General features: G+C 38.0%; 1 protein-coding gene across 1 annotated transcript in view; it reads left to right on the top strand.

Moving 5' to 3' along the window:
• Positions 1–202: 202 nt before the first annotated feature.
• TMC1 (transmembrane channel-like 1) overlaps positions 203–21,021 on the top strand; it is a 59,220-nt gene continuing 38,401 nt past the window's right edge. The window contains exons 1-4 of the mRNA XM_010023435.1: positions 203–242; positions 9,011–9,076; positions 9,207–9,567; positions 13,983–14,123. Of these exons, the coding sequence (XP_010021737.1) occupies positions 203–242; positions 9,011–9,076; positions 9,207–9,567; positions 13,983–14,123 (608 nt within the window). The remainder of the gene's footprint in view (positions 243–9,010; positions 9,077–9,206; positions 9,568–13,982; positions 14,124–21,021) is intronic.

The following is a 21,021-nucleotide window of genomic DNA, read 5'->3' as shown; positions in this document are numbered from 1 at the left end:
TAGTAAACTAAACATTCATGAAAGATTAATCACGTAGGAAATTAGTATCTTCTTATATTTCAGTCAGTGAAACTTCACCAGCGCCATCCGTTCAGTGACAGACAGGACGATGTTGATGTGGTACACTTTATCTTGAACCACTCAACCTTCAGCCGGTCTCTTGTATAGGTGGCAGCTGGAGCAGCCCCGTGAAATAGTCACGATGCCTAAACAGGAAAAGCCAAACGACATTGAAGAAAATGGTAATTACAACTATAATTATGCATCTTAAGCACATTTTTGCTGCATGTAGCTCAGCAGAGTGCAATTTTTATTTTCTTCTTATTCTTTTTAATACAAAATCTCCTTTGTCACAATTAATTATCTTTTGTTCAGAAATGTATTCTCCTTGGCTTTCAAAAGCAGCTTTGCTGTGGATGTTGACTAGATGTAGAATAGCAGTGTGACTTTCCACTGGTTAAGAAATGAAAAGAGCGCAATGACAGCCCAGTTGCCTGTCTTACATTTGCAAGTGCTCTATAGTGAAGATAAAGAATGCAAGGATTTTTCATGGCTTCTGTAAGCTATACAAAGGCAATGTTTCCTTTTCTTATTGCTTTCAGTATTTGGTATGGAATGTTGAGCATTCTTCATAGTAAGATTTATAGTATTTCTATACTGATACTGATACTGCTTTGTTCTGTATATAAGAAATATTTTTAAGGATGATAATGCCTAATGGCTTATCCTGGCAAAGTGCAAGGCAGCTTTTTGATATAGGAAGTGCTTTCAGTTCTCATGGGCAATACTACTTAAAATATGGAACTTGTTCATATGGAACAGGCATGATCTTTCTCATCTTCAGGGTGGAAGAAAATTGCCAGGGGCCTTATTCTAGACTAGTTCCTGAATTAGTTTATTAGGTCTTGCTAAGAACGAGGGCTGGTAGTACTAAACAGTGCTTTCTATATTTTTAATCCACTTTTGTAATAGGTAATAGTAATAAAATGCTTTGACTTCCACAAAAAACATCAGAATGGACTGCTTAGCATTTCAGCAAAATGTCACTGAACATGTATTTCGTTTTAAGAGTCCATCTTATTTTCTTTCCTTTTATTGTCTGAGAACCTTCATTGCTTTTCCTCCCCATTTTTTTCTTTAAGTCCCTTTCCTGACCAATTTAATTTTCAAGCAGTACATGCTATTGAAGCTCATTTTAACATGAAAGAAGCACAAAATTTAATGTAGCACAGCCAAAATGCCTCCCAGCTCCAGCAGAATTTTTATCTGAATAAGAAACAAAACTAATATGACCATAGACCATATGTATTTTTATAACCATTTCTAATGAATAAATTCTTAGAATATCAAAGTTCTAAGTTTACCATAAACACCTGCCTTCCACTTGCAGGTATCCAACTGACTTGATTTATCTTCTGTTCAGTGACTTTATTATTCATTCACCAAGTATAGAGGTTAGCATTCCCAAGGTGAATAAACCCCACATCTTTTAACTGGAGAAGGTTGGATCATGACCACACTTTGATACATTTTGCTGGAAAATATATCCTGTACTTAATTTGTAATAAAATATAACTACCTGAATGACCGTTATGTGGATATTTGGAGATGAGATCGTATGAGCAAATTCAAGACTGCATCTTCCTTTAAGAAGACTTAAAAAGTGAGAGCTCCATTAAAAGTAACTATGAGACACTTTCAGAATGTGGTTCTCCATCCACTTTTGACTTAAAATGTTCCAAGGGCTGGAGTTAGTCAGCACGGAAACAGGTAAAAATCTAGTAACAATTTCTTTGCAGGAGGTTTTGTTTTGTCATTGCTGACAGAAGGTCCTAAGAAATATTCTTGAAAAGAATGGATGAGTGTTGCAAAAATACAGTCTGAGGCCATACATTTTTGCTTTTTGATAACTTTAGCTCTAGTGAAGCCCTCATTTGGCCATTCTTCTTGTTTCATAACATGTCTTCTGAAAATCTATGGTAATAGGAGATGTATGGTTCATTACTCTAAATTCATGAATATGAATTCATTGTTCTAGGTGTCTCATACAGGAAAAGAAGACAGGGTACAAATCTTCAGAGTGGATGTTTAAAAGAGATCAGATGGAAAGTGCCTTTTATCCTCTAAAAATAACAAAGAGAATATGTGGTGAGCTGGTCAGCTGTAGGTATCAACCTTAAAAGAGCTGTCTTCTCATGAAGTAGTCAAAAATACAATTGACTTTGGACCCACTAAGAATGCCACATTTGTATCTTGAACATAACCTGTTCTTCCCATGTTAACAGTACTATGAATGAATGACAATAAGCTAAGTAAGTCACTTTTCAGAACATGAAAAGGTCAGATCAGTATGATTTACTGCATTTCCACACTCCTCAGGATGCACTGAACACTTAGTATTCTGATCCTAATTCTTGCAGTAAAGACTGCAATGAAAATGAAAAATTACCCACCATCAGGCCATCTGTGTGATGAAGACAATGCAAATGTGACTTCTTGTTGTTTATTGCAGTAACCAATAGGTCCTGCAAGCTTGTCAGATCTCTAGTCTTGGGTAGGACAAACTACTATCTGGTTGGGTCTTTGTCTGGCACAGGCAGAGTCGTGTCGCTGTATCCACAGAGGTGGTGGATACACAGTGGCCTGGAAACTTTTATGCATGCTTTCCTGAAAGAGGTGAAATACTGAGGGGGTTCTCACTGAATTATCTTCCTCCTGTAACTTCAGTGGGCTTTATAAAAGCAAAATCAGATTTGGCCTAAAATTCTTGCACTAATCATGCAATAAAATTATTTATCCCTGAAGGGGAATTTTGCCTAGGAGAAGTCCTCACCCACAAACTGAGAAGCAACACTCAAGCTTCATGGTGTGTAAATATAGCCCAGAAGTAAACTAAAGAGAGGAGGATATTATTGGATGATGTGCCCAATGCCAGCCACAATGCCAACTTGATCTGTGCAAGATCTATCTCTGTTGTTTTAGTAGAACATTTGTAATTTTTTCTTACCAGTGGAAAACAGATGAGAAATTTATGGATGTGAATTGAATGGATTCCATTTGTTCCCTATTGTCTTCATCTTTATTTTCAAATGTTGACTGAGCTACAATAAGTTGGGTAAATTGTCCTTATTGGCAATCTGCAGAGAGGGAAAGTTTATTGCCTCACAGGCAACTTTTGGAAAATCTTTGGGTGTAGAATTCTGCAGGCCACAGCATATACATAAATGCTAATGAGCCTTCCGAGACTTTAGAGGCTTTATGACATAGTAGTATAAATATTTTCCTACATGAGTGTTTACAACTTTGCTAATTCAGGTGCAGAAAAGTAAGCACTATATTTGCTAGTGTAAGTATAACTGAGTAGGAATTATTTTACTTCATAAACTCTTAGCTATTGCTGGACGGGATATTTTTTTGGGCACTGTGATTTTTATTTTAGCCAATTGGAAGAAAAAGTTTCAACACTAACTGGGAAAAAGATAGAAGAAAAATTAAGCATGGTCTGAAATACTAAGTGTTCTGGTTGTTCTATAAATATAGTTTTTATTTGTAATTTCTGTGTTTCAAGTTTGCTTCTCTTGTGCCTATGGTGGTTCAAGTGATTTTTTTCCCAGTGTTTGGAAATACACTAAGAGGGTGGGATCTACACTGTTAAGGTCTTGAATCTTGGATCTTGAAGTCTACACCACTTCACTCTTGCCATAGATGTTCTTCAAGATCTTGGTATATTTTTTCTGTTGTGTTTTACAGCTGTTATTTCTAGTGGCATTTATCCTCATGGAAGTATTGCAAGACACTCTCATATTTACATGATCAGAAAGAATAGTATGGAAACGTATATAAATATCTAGACTTGAATATTATATAACTCTTCCTGTTCCTTTTGACTAGTACTTCACATGCATTCGTTGTCTAATATGGTTTTGTGTTACTGACATACCTACATGTATAGCTACATGACCTACCTACAGCCAGTTTATTAGCTGTCTACACTAATGTTTTTCTGGCACTGAAAAAAGTCCAGCATGTTCTAGACCAGGGGAAGACACTATAATTGCTTGCAAGGCTCTAGCTGCATATGATTCAGTTCATTGGCTTGACAACTAATTAATAAAATAGAAATTAATTCTATAACGTATATCAAATGCTTGATAGCATTTTTCGACTTTTAGATTACTTTGTACACCAACGATTTTTTTTTAATTTTTTTTTACGACACCAGCACACAGAATTGCTTAGCAGCTGTCAGTTTTACATCGTAGTAATGTGAGCAGTAGTATTACAACAGTGGTTCATATTTTACTAGGCAGTTAGAAGAATCATTATTTCTCTCACAGTGAAAATCAAGGAAACTGCCAGTGTAAAACAAGTTTAAAAAAATTCCAGAACATGAAATCTGAATAATACACTCTGATAAGTGGTGTATAAACAACCTGAGAAAACAAGGTGAGGTTAAAACAGCACCCACAATCTGCTATATGGACACCTCATGTATCAAAAAACTCCTATGGTTTTGTACTTTTTTTTCTGTCCTTAATTTCCAGCCAACATTTCAACATTTTGAGCTTTCTACTGAGCTGTTTGATATTCTGTCTTTACTGCAGTCTGTAATTTACAGGTTAATCTGAGCTCATATTCAGGACACCCTCCTTTAGTCTTGTTGGCTCATTTGTGGCTATAGTCTAAAACATAAATAAGACTTCAGGTAAAACGATAGCTTACTCAGATTACACTTTCCCCACCCTTAGTCTAGAAAGACGAGAAAGTTTCCCTTAAACTACTGTGGGAAAAAAAAATCAGAAAGTGATTAGATTTCCTAGAGCATAAGCAGTTATGGACTATAGCTCCAAATATGCTTAATGATACATGTGTTATTGTGGCAGGATCATGTATCCTGGAATATGTAACTACTGAGCAATAGTTTGCTCTGGGTCACATAAACTCAAGTTAGCTGACTCAGAGCCTAATAATCTGATACTAGCCCTATGAATATTGATACCATGAAGAAATGAGGTCCTATCAACCCTTTTCTGGAACGATGAGAAGTTCTAGATGGTGTTTTAGTCAGACTTAGTTGATTTTAGAGGAGGAATCACTGAATTTTTGATAAATGGGATCACATGAAAATCTGTTTAAAAAATCAGAAGACAAGTGTGTCAACCTGAAAGGATCCCATATAGTGATCATATTATTCTTGCAACAGAGATTGTACATTTTTATTTTAAAAAGCCACAGCATGAAAAGTGCTCATCAGTTTTCTTATAGGGTGATACACTGCCTGAGGAATGCACTTTACTCTTTCTCTATGTTGTGGTTTATAGAAGATTCAAATTTAGTGCTAAACTGCATTTAGATTTAGCGACACCATGAACTGTAATTTGTGTATCACTGAAATGCTTCTCCAGTAGTTAAGTAAGTAAGACAGGGTTTGTCACAAGAACCTAAAGTGCTGAGTTATGAGCTGCCTAGCCTGTTGCCTTCCTATGTGGCTCACATGAAAGCATGCATATACACTGTACAGAGTAGACCTTAGGGATGTTAAAACTCCTTCACCCCCACTCATAAGTGATTTATTCCTCCTTGGTGTGATAGCACCAGCTACTATCACAGCTGACACAAGGGAAAAGCATTTTACGTTGAGCTTCAGCTTTTATACTAGTGACACACCTCATGACACAGAGTGTGAGAAAACTGGAGGAGTCCTCCTTGGCTTCCAGCTTCTTTTAAAACTAAATTCTAGTACAATGTTTTCTGTGTCATAGCTCAAGACCTGGGAGGGATGTCTTATTCTGTGGATACACCAGGATAAGGGCAGACCTCTAATATTCTTTATATCTCTATATTTCATTTCTATATGAGCATGAGGCTGTGGAGGCTGGAACATTCTGAAGCTCAGTTTGGACCTATAATTTCAAATTTTTGCAGAAACAGTTTTGAAGCTGCACTTGTGCTTGTTTAGTCTGTCTGTAGTACCCCCCATCTTCTGGTGCATGATTCCGTGTAGTCACTGGTCATGTTTTCTACCAGTCATGGCCTGTTTTGTGGCAATATATACTTCCATTTGATTTTATGCTGCTTGTTAATTTCTTCAAAAATTTCTTTGATGTGTACCTCAGCATTTAAGTGAAAAAATGACATAAATGTACAAAGTCTCTTTTCAGATACACTTCCCTCTAGTAGCGTTCCCAGTACTTTCTTCAAGCAGCCTGAAATCTGTTAATTATTTTACCTGAAACATTGGATTTTGCCTGAAATGTTGGATTCAGATATATTTCCCTTATGCTATTAGGTTGAATTAAGCCCCAACAGCTACCTTCTGCCCTGCTTAAGCCACTGCTGCATAGTCCATTGTCACTTTCACTATTATGTCAATAAGATGTCAACTGAACTACAATGCACTTTCACTGCTACTGCATGTTTCAGTACATATGATAAATCCGCAGGTGTCTGTTTGTTATATGGGCTCATCAGAATCTGCAGTGAGGCCAATATTATACCACTGGAGTGCTTTCCTGGGAATTTCTGTTTGGCTGGAGGAGATCAGCAACAGCATTAGTTGCAATAAAAGACCATGCCCTATTGTTGCATGCAAAGTATATCTTTAGAAGTGTCTGTCTTCATCTTTGAGAGCTTTCAATAGCAACATAATGATCTTTGTCAAATGGAGATCCGGTTACTGTCAGCAGCAGAAGGCATATGTCCAAACGGAACAAAGGAGCACTTATTTTCACATTCCACTGATGATATTGGATGATAATATCTTTGCACAGTGTTAAAAATTATTATGCAGACGCTGTAGGAATTGTGGAAAATATAATTACAATGAAATGTTTTGTGCAGGGAATTTAGACTCCCTACATATATCCCAGTTTTAAAATGCCTGCCAAATTCTGGATATTAACCCTTTGCCTGTTATTGCACATAGTGAAACAAGACCCTAGATTTCTTCTTGCTTGCATCATTGCATCATTACATCCTTACATCCTCGCTTTTCTTTGATACTAGGTAAAGCTAAGAAGTTGTGCCTTAACGTTTATCTAGCACTTCCTAGATAAACCAATTTGTGTATAAATTTTTGATGATTCATTAGTGGCTTAATAAAATTTATAAAAGGAACTAGGGAACTAGGGTGGAGAAAGAGAGAATATAAAGAAAAATTCAAAAGTATTAGATGAATGAAGAAGGAAGAGGACTGTAGTTTCTTCTTGCCTGAAAAATACAGCTATAGAAATCATGATGTCACCTGTCCTGTCTGTACAGAGGGAAAATCAGACAATTTACACCTGGAACATACATGGTAAATAGGAGTGGAATGACAGCTGCCTGTTTCTATTCATGGTAATACTCATTAGCCTTCTCATTACTGTCCTACTACCATGTATTTCTAGGTATTCCACTGATATGTCTCAAGTGCTGTCACACATGTACACGGTCAAAGATACCTCAGGAGATCCTATTAGCTGCTGGCTTTTCAGGTATTAGATTGCTTCTGAAGAAACGTTGTTGGTGAATACCAATAGCAGTTTCAGGAGTGATATGTTCACTCCTGCAGTGTGCGCTCGCAACCCAGAAAGCCAACCGTATCCTGGGCTGCATCAAAAGAAGCATGACCAGCAGGTCAAAGGAGGTGGTCCTGCCCCTCTACTCTGCTCTTGTGAGACCTCACTTGGAGTATTGTGTCCAGTTCTGGTGTCCTCAGCAGAAGAAGGACATGGAGCTGTTGGAGCAAGTCCAGAGGAGGCCATGAGGGTGATAAGAGGGCTGGAGCACCTCCCATATGAAGATGGCTGAGAAAGTTGGGGCTGTTCAGCCTGGAGAAGAGAAGGCTGCGTGGAGACCTCATAGCAGCCTTCCAGTATCTGAAGGGGGCCTACAAGGATGTTGGGGAGGGACTCTTCGTTAGGGACTGTAGTGGTAGGACAAGGGGTAATGGCTTTAAACGTAAACAGGGGAAGTTTAGATTAGGTATAAGGAAGAAGTTCTTTACAGTGAGGGTGGTGAGGCACTGGAATGGGTTACCCACAGAAGTTGTGAATGCTCCAACCCTGACGGTGTTCAAGGCAGGGTTGACCAGAGCTTTGGGTGACATAGTTTAGTGTGTGGTGTCCCTGCCTATGGCAGGGGGGTTGGAACTAGATGATCTTAAGGTCCTTTCCAACCCAAACCATTCTATGATTCTGTGTTCAATATTTGCAGAATTAACTAAATATTACGAGGGATATAGTGTATATGAAAGGGGAGTATTTTTTGAATTGGATGCCTTCCTGATTATTGATGGGTGGCAGAAATAGCATCTCTTATTGAACTCATTGAGACTGAAAAACTTCAGCAAGAGATCTACCAAACCAAAGATGTTTCTGAGCAGAAATGCTACTTGCTTCTGTTAATAGGCTCTCTAGAGTCTCCAATGTTTTTATGATCTCCTTGAGTGATAGAACAGGACTGTGGTACAGCATACGAATGACCTGGGGTCAACTTTTGTCGCTGTGCTTAGAGATTTGGTTGCTGGAAGTGAGAGTATTTTTCTTCTGGGACTGAGCTCTTCAGCCATGCTGCTGCTATGAAGCTTCATGCTCTTCAGTCAGTCAAATCAGAAGATGGTTCTTTTAATCTTCTTTAGTATCAGCCAGTGCTTATCTTTCATATGCTTAAGAAAATCTCTGAGAATTGTCTAAAAAGCATTTTAATCTCCCTTGCTCTTTTACCCAAATTGTAGGATATTGTTATTGTGTTTCTTTTTGAGGGCCTTCCTGCCCTCTGTATTTCTTCCACAAAACAGAGGTTGTCATGACATTACTTTGGGCCTTACTTATGTGGGTGCTGAAATGCAGCTATTTTTTCTGCCTTCATCTTATTTTTTGAGAACATTTGCCATGTTCCAAAAAGCTGGGTTTGTGAAATGGTGTAAGGGAGTACAAATGCAGTAATTGCCAAGAATGTCTTGAAAACCCTGCATTCCTAACAAGTGATCCACAGTTCACATGCATTGGCCTTTGCTTTCACTCCACAGTTGGCAGTGATGTTGACAGTGAAGAAAGGAGTGCAGCTGAGAATGAAGAAAATGCCAAAGTAACAGGTCAGTAATGTGGATTATTTTGAGGCCATACCCAGATGTTTTCTGATTATCTGCATGAAGGAAGGAGGAGGAAAGCTCTCTTTCTAACATACTGCACACTCTCATGTGTGTTTTTTTCCCTCCATCACAGATAAAGGGGGGAAGAGAGCAACACCAAGAACCAGAAGGGGACATGCTAGAGTGAGAGCCAGGTGTGGTGGTGAGGAGGATGAGGATGATGAAGATGGTACAAGGAGAGCTGGGCATCGCAGGCACCGAAACCATAGAGGACGGGGACGAGCAGCTAGAAATGAGGGCAGTGACACTGAAGGGGACCCTACCAGGAAGAACCAGGCAAATGAGAAATCCAAGGAAGATGGTGAAGAGGAAGATGAGAAAGGGGGTAAAAGTGGTAAAGGCAAAGACAAGAAGCAGGACAAAAAGCCTGATAAGAAAGGGAAAAAAGAGAAAGCCAACAAGAAAAAAAAAGACAAAAAGAAATCAGGATCTGGGTAATTCAGTGATTTTTTTTTTTTTTTAAATATAAATCGATAGTTATCTTACATGAAACTTGCTTTCATTTATAACTGTGAAATACCAATGGTCAGTATGACTCCCTTACTCATTATAGCCCAATCAGAGCTGGACAGATACTTTGTTCTTTCTGCAGTGAACAAATGCTGGCTGAATGAAATTGAAAGTTCCCACAAATCCGTATCCACTTCAGCGGAATGAAGTCAGGGGTTTCTCACAGGTCCAGGGTGGGACCTCAGGAAATGACCAGCCAGGCCCTTCTGTGATTTTTGATACCCTAAGGATTAGGTCAAATCTGGCCATGCAGAATAGAAACTCAAGCCAGGGTCAACCTTATTGTAGTTAAATATCCTAAGTTTATGAGCAGTTCTCTGTAGAATGGGCGTGAAAATAACAGAGGAGGGGAGCAAATGACAGAAAAAGGTGACAATAGGTAAGACCTCTCCTGCTTTTTCCTTTCACCAAAACTAAAATTCCCCACAACCAAGATGACTAACGTGCAGACCTCCAAGGTCTAGTTTTATTTCCAATGCAGTTCTTGTTTCCCTGTCAGGTTTGAGTCAGGTTTTTGTAAAAAGATCAGTGCCAAAATTTCAATAACCCAGAAGCAAGGACTGAGGTGGGATTTTCCATTCTGTCTTCCAATCAATCCCTCTGAAATAATGCTGTTCACTTTTTCTAAAGCATTTAATGCTACCTGGTGTCTTTGGGAAACTCCACTGACATAGAGCACTTCAGAAAACTATTTTGTATGTTTCTGCTGTCCTGACGTTCTCTTGCTCCTTAACCCTTCTCATGCTATTGAAAGGAAATATCCCCTGGGAATTGTGTATAATGGAGCAAATGGAACTAGGCATGCTTATCTCAGTGGAGAGGGAGAGAGATTCCACTTCCCCCCATTCAGCACTTGCTACAGCTGTTCGTGTTCCCAAAGGCATCACTGGAGAGCACAGCAGGAGTCGAAGGAAAGAAGGAAATACAGTGAGGCATTCTGTTGTATTAATTTATCCATGATCCCATTTCGGTACACTTCTACTTCATTTCCCTTCCCTATAAAAGTGCTCATAATCTTTCTTTGTGCTGGCTTTTCACTGTGGTGCCAATTATAGCTCTCTGCAATTTCCTGTACTCATACAGCAACAGTCCTGAATGTGTCAATCCATGCTCCTTTGCTTATTCCATTGTAAACAGTTACTGAACATTAATTTAAAGAAAGGCTACTGAAAATATAAAATTCAAAAAGAGAACAATGTTTTTAATTGTCTTCCAAAGTTCTTAGTATTAAAATACAAATGTTTCCACTAAGTAACTAGAAATTACTACCTGGATTGATTTTGTTCTTGAAGTAGTAAGCATAATGTTTGATGAAAACCTGATGAAACTCTGGAATATACCTTAAAAACATTATATTTTTTTGCTTTTTAGGGGATCAGCTGACAAGGTTTCAGAGAAATAAATATAAGAATATTTTAAAAGATTTTTAAAGAAACCAAATCATGTAAGAAACAAAGGAAAATAGGCTGGTGGTCAGTTCAGCTGTGATTCAGACAAAGGATTTGTAAACCTTCAGTTCAGAAGAGAAGGGTGACAGCATAGGATTTTAACTTCTCTAGCAAGTTCATGAGGACCTATCACAGCAAATGTTTTCTGCTGTTCAAACGTACATCTTACTATTGTAGGTTTTAAATAGCCAAGACATTTCAGCATGAAAAAGCATGATACAATTAAAATAAGAAATTGAGAAAGAAAAAAACAACCAAGCAGAAAAAACCAAACCTAACCAAACCAACAAACAAATAAAAAAAAAGTAAAATTAAATATATTATTGCACATGGAGTGATAATATTGAATCTGCTACTTCATTGTGGCTTTTGCCACACCATCCCAAAAATATTTGTGATAAATTGCTCCTTATAGACTCACTGCGAAGAACTATGATATTCCTAGGTTTAAAAGCTGTTGTGTTCTTTATTGGCTAATTGTGACTGGTTGGTCTTAGATGGAAATGGTATGCAGTCACTTAAGCTAAAAATTCTCAGAGAAGGAATCTTATATTCTGCCTAGCCTGTGCAACTTTTGTTTTTACTGTATATATGTGAGCAAATCAGCTGTTTAGTAGGATTACTCAAGTATAAAGCTTATGCTTTTCCAGCTCTACATGGAAAATTAAGGCTGTACAGGCACTGCATCTTCTTGCTAGCAAAAAGATTGCTGAAGAGCATTAACTGCAAGGCGATATTATAAAGATTATCAATAAACAATAGAATTTCCCCCCCCCCAAAAAAAGGAAGAAATGTAGTCAAACTTAGTTACTCATCACTCTAGCCTCTTGAAGACCTACCAGTCATTTCCCTGAAAATCTCCAAGCTCCAATAAAAGATTTTCACCTTAATTTTTACCTCTATAAAATGGTTTTTACAAAAAGCATTTGACAAGTAGATGCTTCCATAAAGAGGAGATGAAACTAGAACCAAAACACAGATGTGTAATATGGGCATAAAACCAAACACAGATTAATGATATGTGCAATTTCATTATGTGTGTCACTTAAGGAAGTGCCATTGATTTCAGGAGCTCTACTGACTTAGAAAAAGATGCATTGTATGGATTGAATTGGAGTCAAGGAATATCAGGGGTTGATGTGAAACTCTTTAGTGATGTTCTGTGCTCTGCGATAGCCTGAAGGTCACAGTGAATCCTTCTGCCCTCAAATATACAGATCACAACCTTTCATGAAAGGCTAAGACAGAATTCTGGTATCCTGGCTTGAGTCTCTCAGTGTTCAATCACTTGAGTTAAAGGTAAAATCTGCTGTAACCGTGGAAAGCTTGACTGTGTAGTGTAAATGCTCTTGAAAATACTGATTTTTAAAAAATGCTTAGAAATTTGGAATGTTACTATTTTCCTGGTTCCAAAGGAAAGTGAAAATTGAAATATATGTTTACATATGTTTACAAAGACAAAACAGTAGCTGCCAATGGGAACAAGAGCCAATATTATTCCTCGTTTACCTCTTGTGTTCTGCCCAGCTTCTTTTCCTCAGTAAACTCACTGCATCAGCACTTACCACTCATATTTCCCACTACTCTCACTGCAGTCTCGTAAAACTGCATATTTCAATTTTGCATAACCCAGCAATCTTATTTCAAAGGAAATCCTCAATATTCGGCACATTGCTGCCTGCTTGTATATGTAAAATGCAAAGGAGCTGATTGTAGAAAATATGGATTTAAAGCTCTCTCAAAATCAGACTCCTTTAATCCTTCTGTTCTTAAAGATATGGCTCTTTTTTCATTATGATGCCTCAAAACTATATGCACAAATCTTTTTATTTACTTGCTGGTTGCAATAGAATCATAGAACTAGCAAAACAGTTTGAAAACTATTGCTTAATAAAGTCTGAATAAACTGTTCCCAAAACAATCTACAAAACTATTAAAAAAAAAGCACATTTTCAAACATTCAAAACAGAAAAAAAGAAGGCAAAGAAAGCTTACGAGCAACAAATAGAAATGCATCAAACTGTTTTTACTAAGAGCTCACTTGGCTGTAGTCGTTGCTGTCAGCTTTTTAGGGCAGGAAGTTAGAGTCTAATAATTTCTTTTTTATTTTTTTTTCTGTTTGCTGGTCTAAGAAGAGGAAACACTTATTGCTGATGTCTTGTTATATACAATTATATGGGATGTAAGATTGCTCACAGAAAAGAATATCTGTGCAAATTTTAGGGAAAGTGGACATTGTTTTCCAAATGCTTTCCAAAGCTACTACAAACTAGTGCATGGAGAAGTTCAGATTACAAACATAACACATCTGATGATGCCAATTACTATTGCATCTGCTCACCTCAAGTGCTAGGACACATCACAGCCTTACTGCTATGTGGCTTTGAGTCCTTCCCGTCTCTGAAATGCTACTGCCTTGATCAGTGGATGGGCTGTCATCTGGTGTTTAAACTTATCTTTGCTGTGGCTGTGGTGTCTCTTCTCTCTCCTGTGGCACACTGAAGCGGGGTGAACAAGTTCATTTTTATGGCCGCAGTCAAGTGTCCTCACTTGCCAGTTGTGAATTTAAGTTGAACTCTTAGGAGGCTGGTTAATCCTGAAGGAACAATCGGTGACTGTTGCACACTTCCTCAGGAGCACTGCTCACTCTCCAAGGGGTACTCTGGGTGTAGTGCTGGTTCAGGTGTAGCTCTGCACTTTGTGTGTGGGCTTTGCCTTTCATACTAAAATTAACAAGTCTAAGTGAACTGTGTCCTCCCTTCTGTGCAACAGTGAAGGCATTTATCTAGGTCTTAAAGTTAATAAGAATTAACACCAAGCATGTGCTTCAGTGAAAACTTCTGTCCTTTCTGAGTTTTGGTGATGTTTTATCTTCCTGCTTTTGTTTGAAGCTCTGATTCTGACTCTGAAGAGGAACCAATTACAGAGGAGGAATTGGCCAAGTTGAAAGAAGAGGTAGAAGAAAAAAAGAAACTAATCGCCACACTACGAAACAAGCCATGGAAGATGAAAAAGAAGTTGTCTGTCCTGAAGTATGGTTTGATTACCATAATGAATATCTGCCATCCTGCTTTGCACTTTGCATCATTTTTCTGAACTTTTAGGGTCTTTTTTAGGCATACTGGTATAATTAACTCTGAACCATGTCTATTCTTTCTTTCCCAGAATGTGCTTTCACAGAAAGTGGAAGTAAATAGCATTGCAGATCAGTGCTTTCTTGTGTCTGTAAACCTGAAATGAGATATGAAAACCTTAAATATTTTTCCTTTTTAAGTTTCCATTACACCACCCTGCAAAATCTTTCATTTTTCTTCAGTTAGAAAAATTGGTAAATTCTTCCATGGATAAGTTTAATATCTTATTCAAGAAGAATGATGCCATTTCAGGAATACCTCAAGATTACTGGGGTGGGAAGAGAGGATTTATCTGTCTATTTTAAGTTTTTGGAAAGAAAACAGATTTTTTTTTTTTTAACTTACAAAAAACCAAACTGACTGGAAACTGAGCTTGCATTTTCATGGATTTTAAGGTATGCCACATATAAAACTCTATTTTGCCCTAGCAAACCTGTCAGTATATTTTTGTGCAGGCTAAAAATTACGTTTTCATTTACAGTTACATTTTCACCAAACAGAGGTAACTGGGTAAACACGGAGAACTTTACTCTTTTGGCAAAACTACCAAAATTCTTTTATTGCTTCTCTGTTTTGAATAAGTCCTTCACTGCAATACATAGTCCAAGAGCAATCAAAAGACATTTCTGGGCCTTGGGATGGTTGATAAGGTAGGCTGGAGCAGAGACAATTTTTAACTCTGTCCTTGCAGTTGTGGGTAGTAATATTGGAAAAGCCCGATGGATCCAGTCTATTAATACATGGCTCCGTGGCTTGTGTTGTGGGATGATCTGCATGGCACCAGGACTGCTGGTGTTAAATGGGATTCTTCTCTCTCAAAGGGGGAAGAGTGTCTTTGCTCATGAACTAATGGGGTTGATTGACAAAGTTTTAAACTAGACTTGAAGAAGGAAGTGGATAACATCAGGCTTGCCCATGGCAAACGACACGACAATGCAACAAGGTTTGAGGGATGAGGTGCTGTGAGAGCCCTCAGACTATTGCTCTGTGATGTGCGAGGTACACTGGAGCCCACTTGAAGACTTACAGAGAGGAGACAGGGGCTTTTGAGGTAATGAAAACCAACACAGAAGTACCGGGGAAATACTTCAAAGGAATTAAGGTGTGTTCCTCTAAAAACATGACATGACTGACAGCCGAAGAGAAGTGCCTCTTCACCAATGCACACAGCATGGGCTACAGACAGAAGGAGCTGGAAGCCACTGTACTGATATGACCTAGTTAGTTGCAATTACTGAAATTTGGTGGGATGAATCCCACTGCTATCAATGGCTACAAGCTGTTGAGAAGAGATAGGTGAGGAAAGAGGGATGAAGGGGTTGCCCTCTATGCCAAGCAATGGGTAGATTTTGAAGAGCTGTCTCTGAAGAATAGCCACGAGCTGGTTGAAAGCTTATGGGAAAAAATTAGACACCAAGCCAACAAAGGGGACTTTGTAGTTGGCAGTTAGTACAGGCTGCTGATCAAGAGGAGCCTATTGGCAAAACCTTCTTATTCTAGCTGCAGGAGGCATCATGCTTGCAGGCTTTTATGCTGCTGAGGGACTTCACTAACACCCGGTATCAATACAGGCTGGGGGATGGATGGATTGAGAATAGCCCTGTGGAGGAGGACTTGGGTGTACTGGTCGATGAAAAACTAAACATGAGCTGCCAGTGAGTGCTTACAGCTCAGAAAGCTAACCATGTCCTTGGCTGCACAGAAAGAGGCATGGCCAGCAGGTCAAGAGAGGTGATTCTCTCCCTCCACTCTAGTGAGACCCCAGTTGGAGTACTACATCCAGCTCTGGGACACCCACATAAGAAGGGCATAGACCTGCTGGAGAGGGTCCAGAGGAGGGCCACAAAAATGATCAGAGCTGGAACACCTCTCCCATGAAGAAAGGCTGAGAGAGCAGCTGAGGTTTTTTATCTTGGAGAAGAGAAAGTTCTTCTAGCGATCCTCAGCAAATGCTACACTGCTGTACTTTTTTCTTCTCTGATGTGGGCTTTAAACCAGTAGTGAATTTTCAAAATCCTTCCCTTGTTGTCTGCCTTTTTATCTTAATGATTTCTTCGTTCATAATCAGGGTGGAGTGGGCCTTGTACAGTCAGCAAGGGCAACAACTGTACATAGCAGTCCATTACCTTAGTAACTTTTAAATTCTTATATTTATGAAATCTAGTCTGAGAAACTAGACAAGCATTCAGCTTCATTTGCTGACGTCAGAAGATTTATTTTAGTACACAAGATGCACCAATGTGTTATTACGGCAGCTTGCGAAAATGTGGGGTTTTTTATCCTTTCCTACAGCCCTCTCTGAAGTAGGCCTGGAAGCATAATATCAGCTTATTTGTTCTAGAAAAATGTGTATTCCAAAAGCAAGTTACAGTTCTTCAGATTAGTTTATTTATTTTGAATCTGCTTTTAGAAATTAAGAATTACATTTATTGCTACATTTCTCTGTCAAATAAGATTTCAAAAATAGTCACATTTTATTCCAGGCAATTCCATTCAGAATGTTGCAGTTCTGTACAGAGTCCTGCATATCTCAGCAGAGAAAACACATAAATTTAGCAAACACCTGGAATAAAAAAATAAAAGCTAAAATCTAATATTTGGTGACATTTTTAAACCTGCATGCTGAGAATTAGGCATTTAAATCTGGGTTTAGCATCCTAAATGAAAATGATGGGATTTGGAAGCACTCAGAACTTTTCAAAAAGTCATATCCAATCACTTACATACCAAAATAAAATCACAGACTGTTTTCTAGAGTCCTGTTTTTGTAATTGGCTCTTTGGAGCTTAAGTTCAACTGGGTTGCAATGTAACCTGGTGTTACTATTCTGCTTAAAATGAGAAGTAACATCTAATTAATGGGTGCTCTTTTATGACTGTAGTTACAGAAGTGCCTGTATCAGCACTTTTCAGGGTATCTATGTATTTGTTTGTTTTTTTTTAGCAAGATATTCAAGATTTATACAAGAATCATTAATTGGATTGGCAGTATTCTCGTACCTGTGGAAGAGGGCCACACACTGGCTTTAAGTGCCTTAAGCTTGTAAATCAGTGTGACTTTTGAATACTCTTATATAAGCATCTCTTCTTGTTGAAACTTTTGGTCGACGGTTATTATTAGTAAATATTTCTCTGTCATCTGCTTCTTCCTCTGTGCAGGATTTAAAGTATTATGGGATGTGGGGGAAAAAAAAGAAACCTACCTTCTTAGAGGTAGAAGAAATCTCCCTATTCTTTGTCTTCTTTGTCTTCCAGTTTCCACAATAGAGACATACTTAATTAGAGATTTCTTCTCAGCATTATGAGAAATGTTCCTTATTGTGCCAAAACTAACTACCATGTTTATTTTGCATTAGCACCTACTTTTTTCCAAGAATGAAAAAAAAAAAACATGCTCCCTGGGAATGCTCAAGGATCTGTTATGTATTTGAGACAAAATAAGAGAAAAATATATATACTTTTTCATATTATTTTGAAAAGTCAATATAAGGGTTTATTAGGACTTTTCATTCTAAGTATTAATTTTTTTTTAAAGAAGTGTTAATTTGTCAGAACCCTCCCCTATTTTGGGGGAAAGATTTAACTTCCACTAAATTTTGTGTTATAAGAAATTGATAAGAAAGTATAGGGTAGGAAAGATTATTTGTATTTAGCTCTAGTGACCACTTGGTAAAATAGTTAAAATTTTCCTTCAATCTTTGTTCTGAAAACGCATGAATGAACAATAACTTTAGAACACAGATGCAGAAATAGATGCTCTCTATAAAAAGCCTTCTGTCAAAACCTGTCTTAAATGACACCCTTAATAGAGTTGCACAGTTAAATTAGATCAGCTCTAATTTCTAATTTACATCCCTTAATTTCCAGTTTACATCCCTGTGTCTTGAAAGATGCATTTCAAACAGTCCCTGATTATTCTCTGAAGAACCATAGCTGAAGATAGGCTCTGCTTCAGAGTGTTCCTCTGCAGTTTGAAATTGAGCTGTACTGTCACTGTCAGACTCTCATCTTACCTTGAGGTCAGATCTTTACAGGTCTGGAGATGTGAAAAAAGTGAGGAAGAAGCCATGAAAAGGTGTTATGCAGGAAACTGCAACACTATTCTCCCAACCCTGAGGCAATAGACATGTTAGGCTGTGGGATGGCAACAGTGGTCTCTGCTAGGGAGAGCATACATGTACCTGGCGTCCAGATGTTTTCTCTTTTCTAAGACTAATATTCCCCTTCAGAAGGGTTTTCTTGTTCTTTTCATTTTTCTCATACTGGTTTATACGGTTTGTGAGCAGTGCTGTTGTGTCTTTTCTATGGCAGATGATAATTTTTCCTCTTGATGCTGCCTACTCAGGCAGCCTTTTGGCCAGGACAGGATAACTTGAAGAGCCATTAGATGATAATGATCAGTCATTACTTACAACACTGAGATTTAGAAAGGGGAGTAAACTATTGAAAATATTTTTGGATTAGAAAAAGGTACAAAAAAATAAAACTCATGGGCACCACTTCAACTCTTGCAAATTGGAAAACCTTCAGGGAAAGCTATCCTAGTTTACCTCTGAGGGTTTGATTTTTGGGGACTGCATCCCTGTCTGTGCATTCTCTTGGTTGACTTTTTCTCAGATATGAAGGAAAGGGGAAGGTTCAAAAGCTGTGCTATTGTACTTGGCTCTGGTATATGTATTTCACTCCCGCTGTTAGTGCATGTAACACTTTGGATAGCCAAAGTTTTGTGCTATAAAATAGCAAAGGTTATTAACAACTACGTCGTTTATATCCATCAGCAAAGCCTATTATGTTACCTCATAATCAGAGAACTGAACACAAGAATCCAGAAATGCACCAACAGTGGTCTTACTTTAAAGCTGTACCATAAGCCAGTTAGCAAACTATCAAAACAAGTGAAACAACAATATAAAAAAGAAAAAGGCAGTTAAATGTCAAGCTTAGGCTTTTCAAAGGGCTTCCAATTAAATACAGACATAAAGAGAGCCATGACAACTTTTTGTTTTTTTCTTCAAGTCTCCTCTTCATCTACCAGGGAGAGAATATAATGTGGCAATTTTTCAGTATTTTTAGCATCAATTGTTTTATTACATGACTTAGGTTACCCATCAAGAGGGACGAATTGGAAACAGAATACTTTAAAAGTATATATACAAAACCCAAAGATACATAAGGTGCATGTGTAGGATGGTGGAAATTTCTCATCTTTGTGTGCACTGTTCGTACTACAATGAATCGGTATTTTATCTCTCTTACTGTGGATATACTGGATGTTCTGGAGGCCAGCTGGGTATTAAATAACACGATAATTTGCCCATTATTACTGCTGAACTGCTGTTCAAGTGAGCTGTGCCTGACAACAGTTGTTTTGCAGTCAGTTTTTAGCTAATCTTTTTAAGAGTTGGAGAAGTCCTGGGTAATCAATATTAACAAGACATTTTTTTTTAATGAGTTTTTAGATCTTGGATGCTGAAACCTTGCTGAACTGTTACTGAAAAATGTGAGCAATCCACTTGAATCCTATTCATTAGCAACAACCTCTGAGAGCTGTAATGCATCCTTTCTCTGCAGCACTGAAGTGCCCACAGCACTGTACACCTAGCACTTTGGGAGATGTAACTCCACACCTGGTATTAATAATTAACTCAGGCTTCTCTGGGACAATAATGCTCGACCCCATGCAATATTTATTAGTTCCTTGTGTCTGTAATTCAATTAAGAAGGTTTCTCAGAAGCTTCTTTAAATTCACGGTTAGGTAACGGGGCACACTTTGGCCCATCTTGTGATATAGATAATTTACCTATAACACATGATACCAGTGATTACAAAGCTCAGTTTTGTCGCTCTGTGTTGGTTTTGACACGTCCTCATGTTAGTGAAGTTTCATTACTTCCAAATAGGCGTGCAAAGACATGTATGTGGTTTTGGTTGTGTTATGGTTTCTAAAACAGTTCTAGGGGTTCAGAACTACTTTTTATTGCTTGATCATTCTTCCTATCTTCACAGTTTATTTTTAAATGGAGAAATGGAGGAAAGGATAAAGTGTGGCAAAAGCCTGCAGGCATGTACAAACAGGTCTTTCAGTGTGGTAGTTTAGACTTCAAGTTAGAAACCTGAATTAAGTAACATATTGAATTATATTTGACAAAAAAAAAGCATGTATCACAGACAGGAACCTTAAGTGGAAGTCAGGGAAAGGTCTCCTTACCCTACAAGTCACAGAGGTCAGAAGAAACCCAGTGAGACTCACCTGCTGGAGAGCTGGTTAGAGAAGAAAAGCTGAGGGTGTGAGGGAAAACATGTTCTGTTTGACGGCTCAGCATTATTTGGTAGTTATAGCATCTATATTACTTCCTTGCACATAATTCCACACATGTCTCTGCCTCATTACCCATGGGCCCTTTTTCAAGCTCTGCTTCTATACTGAATTTGCTTTTCAGATATTTCATTAAAACCCTGGTGGGATTTTTTCATTTCAGGATGAAGTTGTTATTGAGATTTGCATTTAACTACCAATTAAGTAAGATCTTTAAGTCATGCAAATATTCATGAATACAGCTAACAGGCTGCTGTGGGGCACTTAATAACTCCTCTGCATATTTGCATGTGGTGGGTTTCCCTTGTAAGACTTACTCCCTCTGAATGAACAATATGGAAGTGCTGTTTAGAATGTTAATTGGTAAAATCCACTGCACATCAAAAGAAAAGATGCTTATAAAACATCAAAGGTAACTTGATGTCATTTATTCCAAGAGTGGAGGAAGGCTTTCACTCTTTTCTTTCACAAAATGCTTTT

Source organism: Nestor notabilis, unplaced genomic scaffold (genome assembly GCF_000696875.1).
Source record: "Nestor notabilis isolate BGI_N333 unplaced genomic scaffold, ASM69687v1 scaffold131, whole genome shotgun sequence".
Lineage (NCBI taxonomy): Eukaryota > Metazoa > Chordata > Aves > Psittaciformes > Psittacidae > Nestor > Nestor notabilis.
Note: the sequence above shows the minus strand (reverse complement) of the source record. Positions and strands in the feature narration are given on the sequence as shown.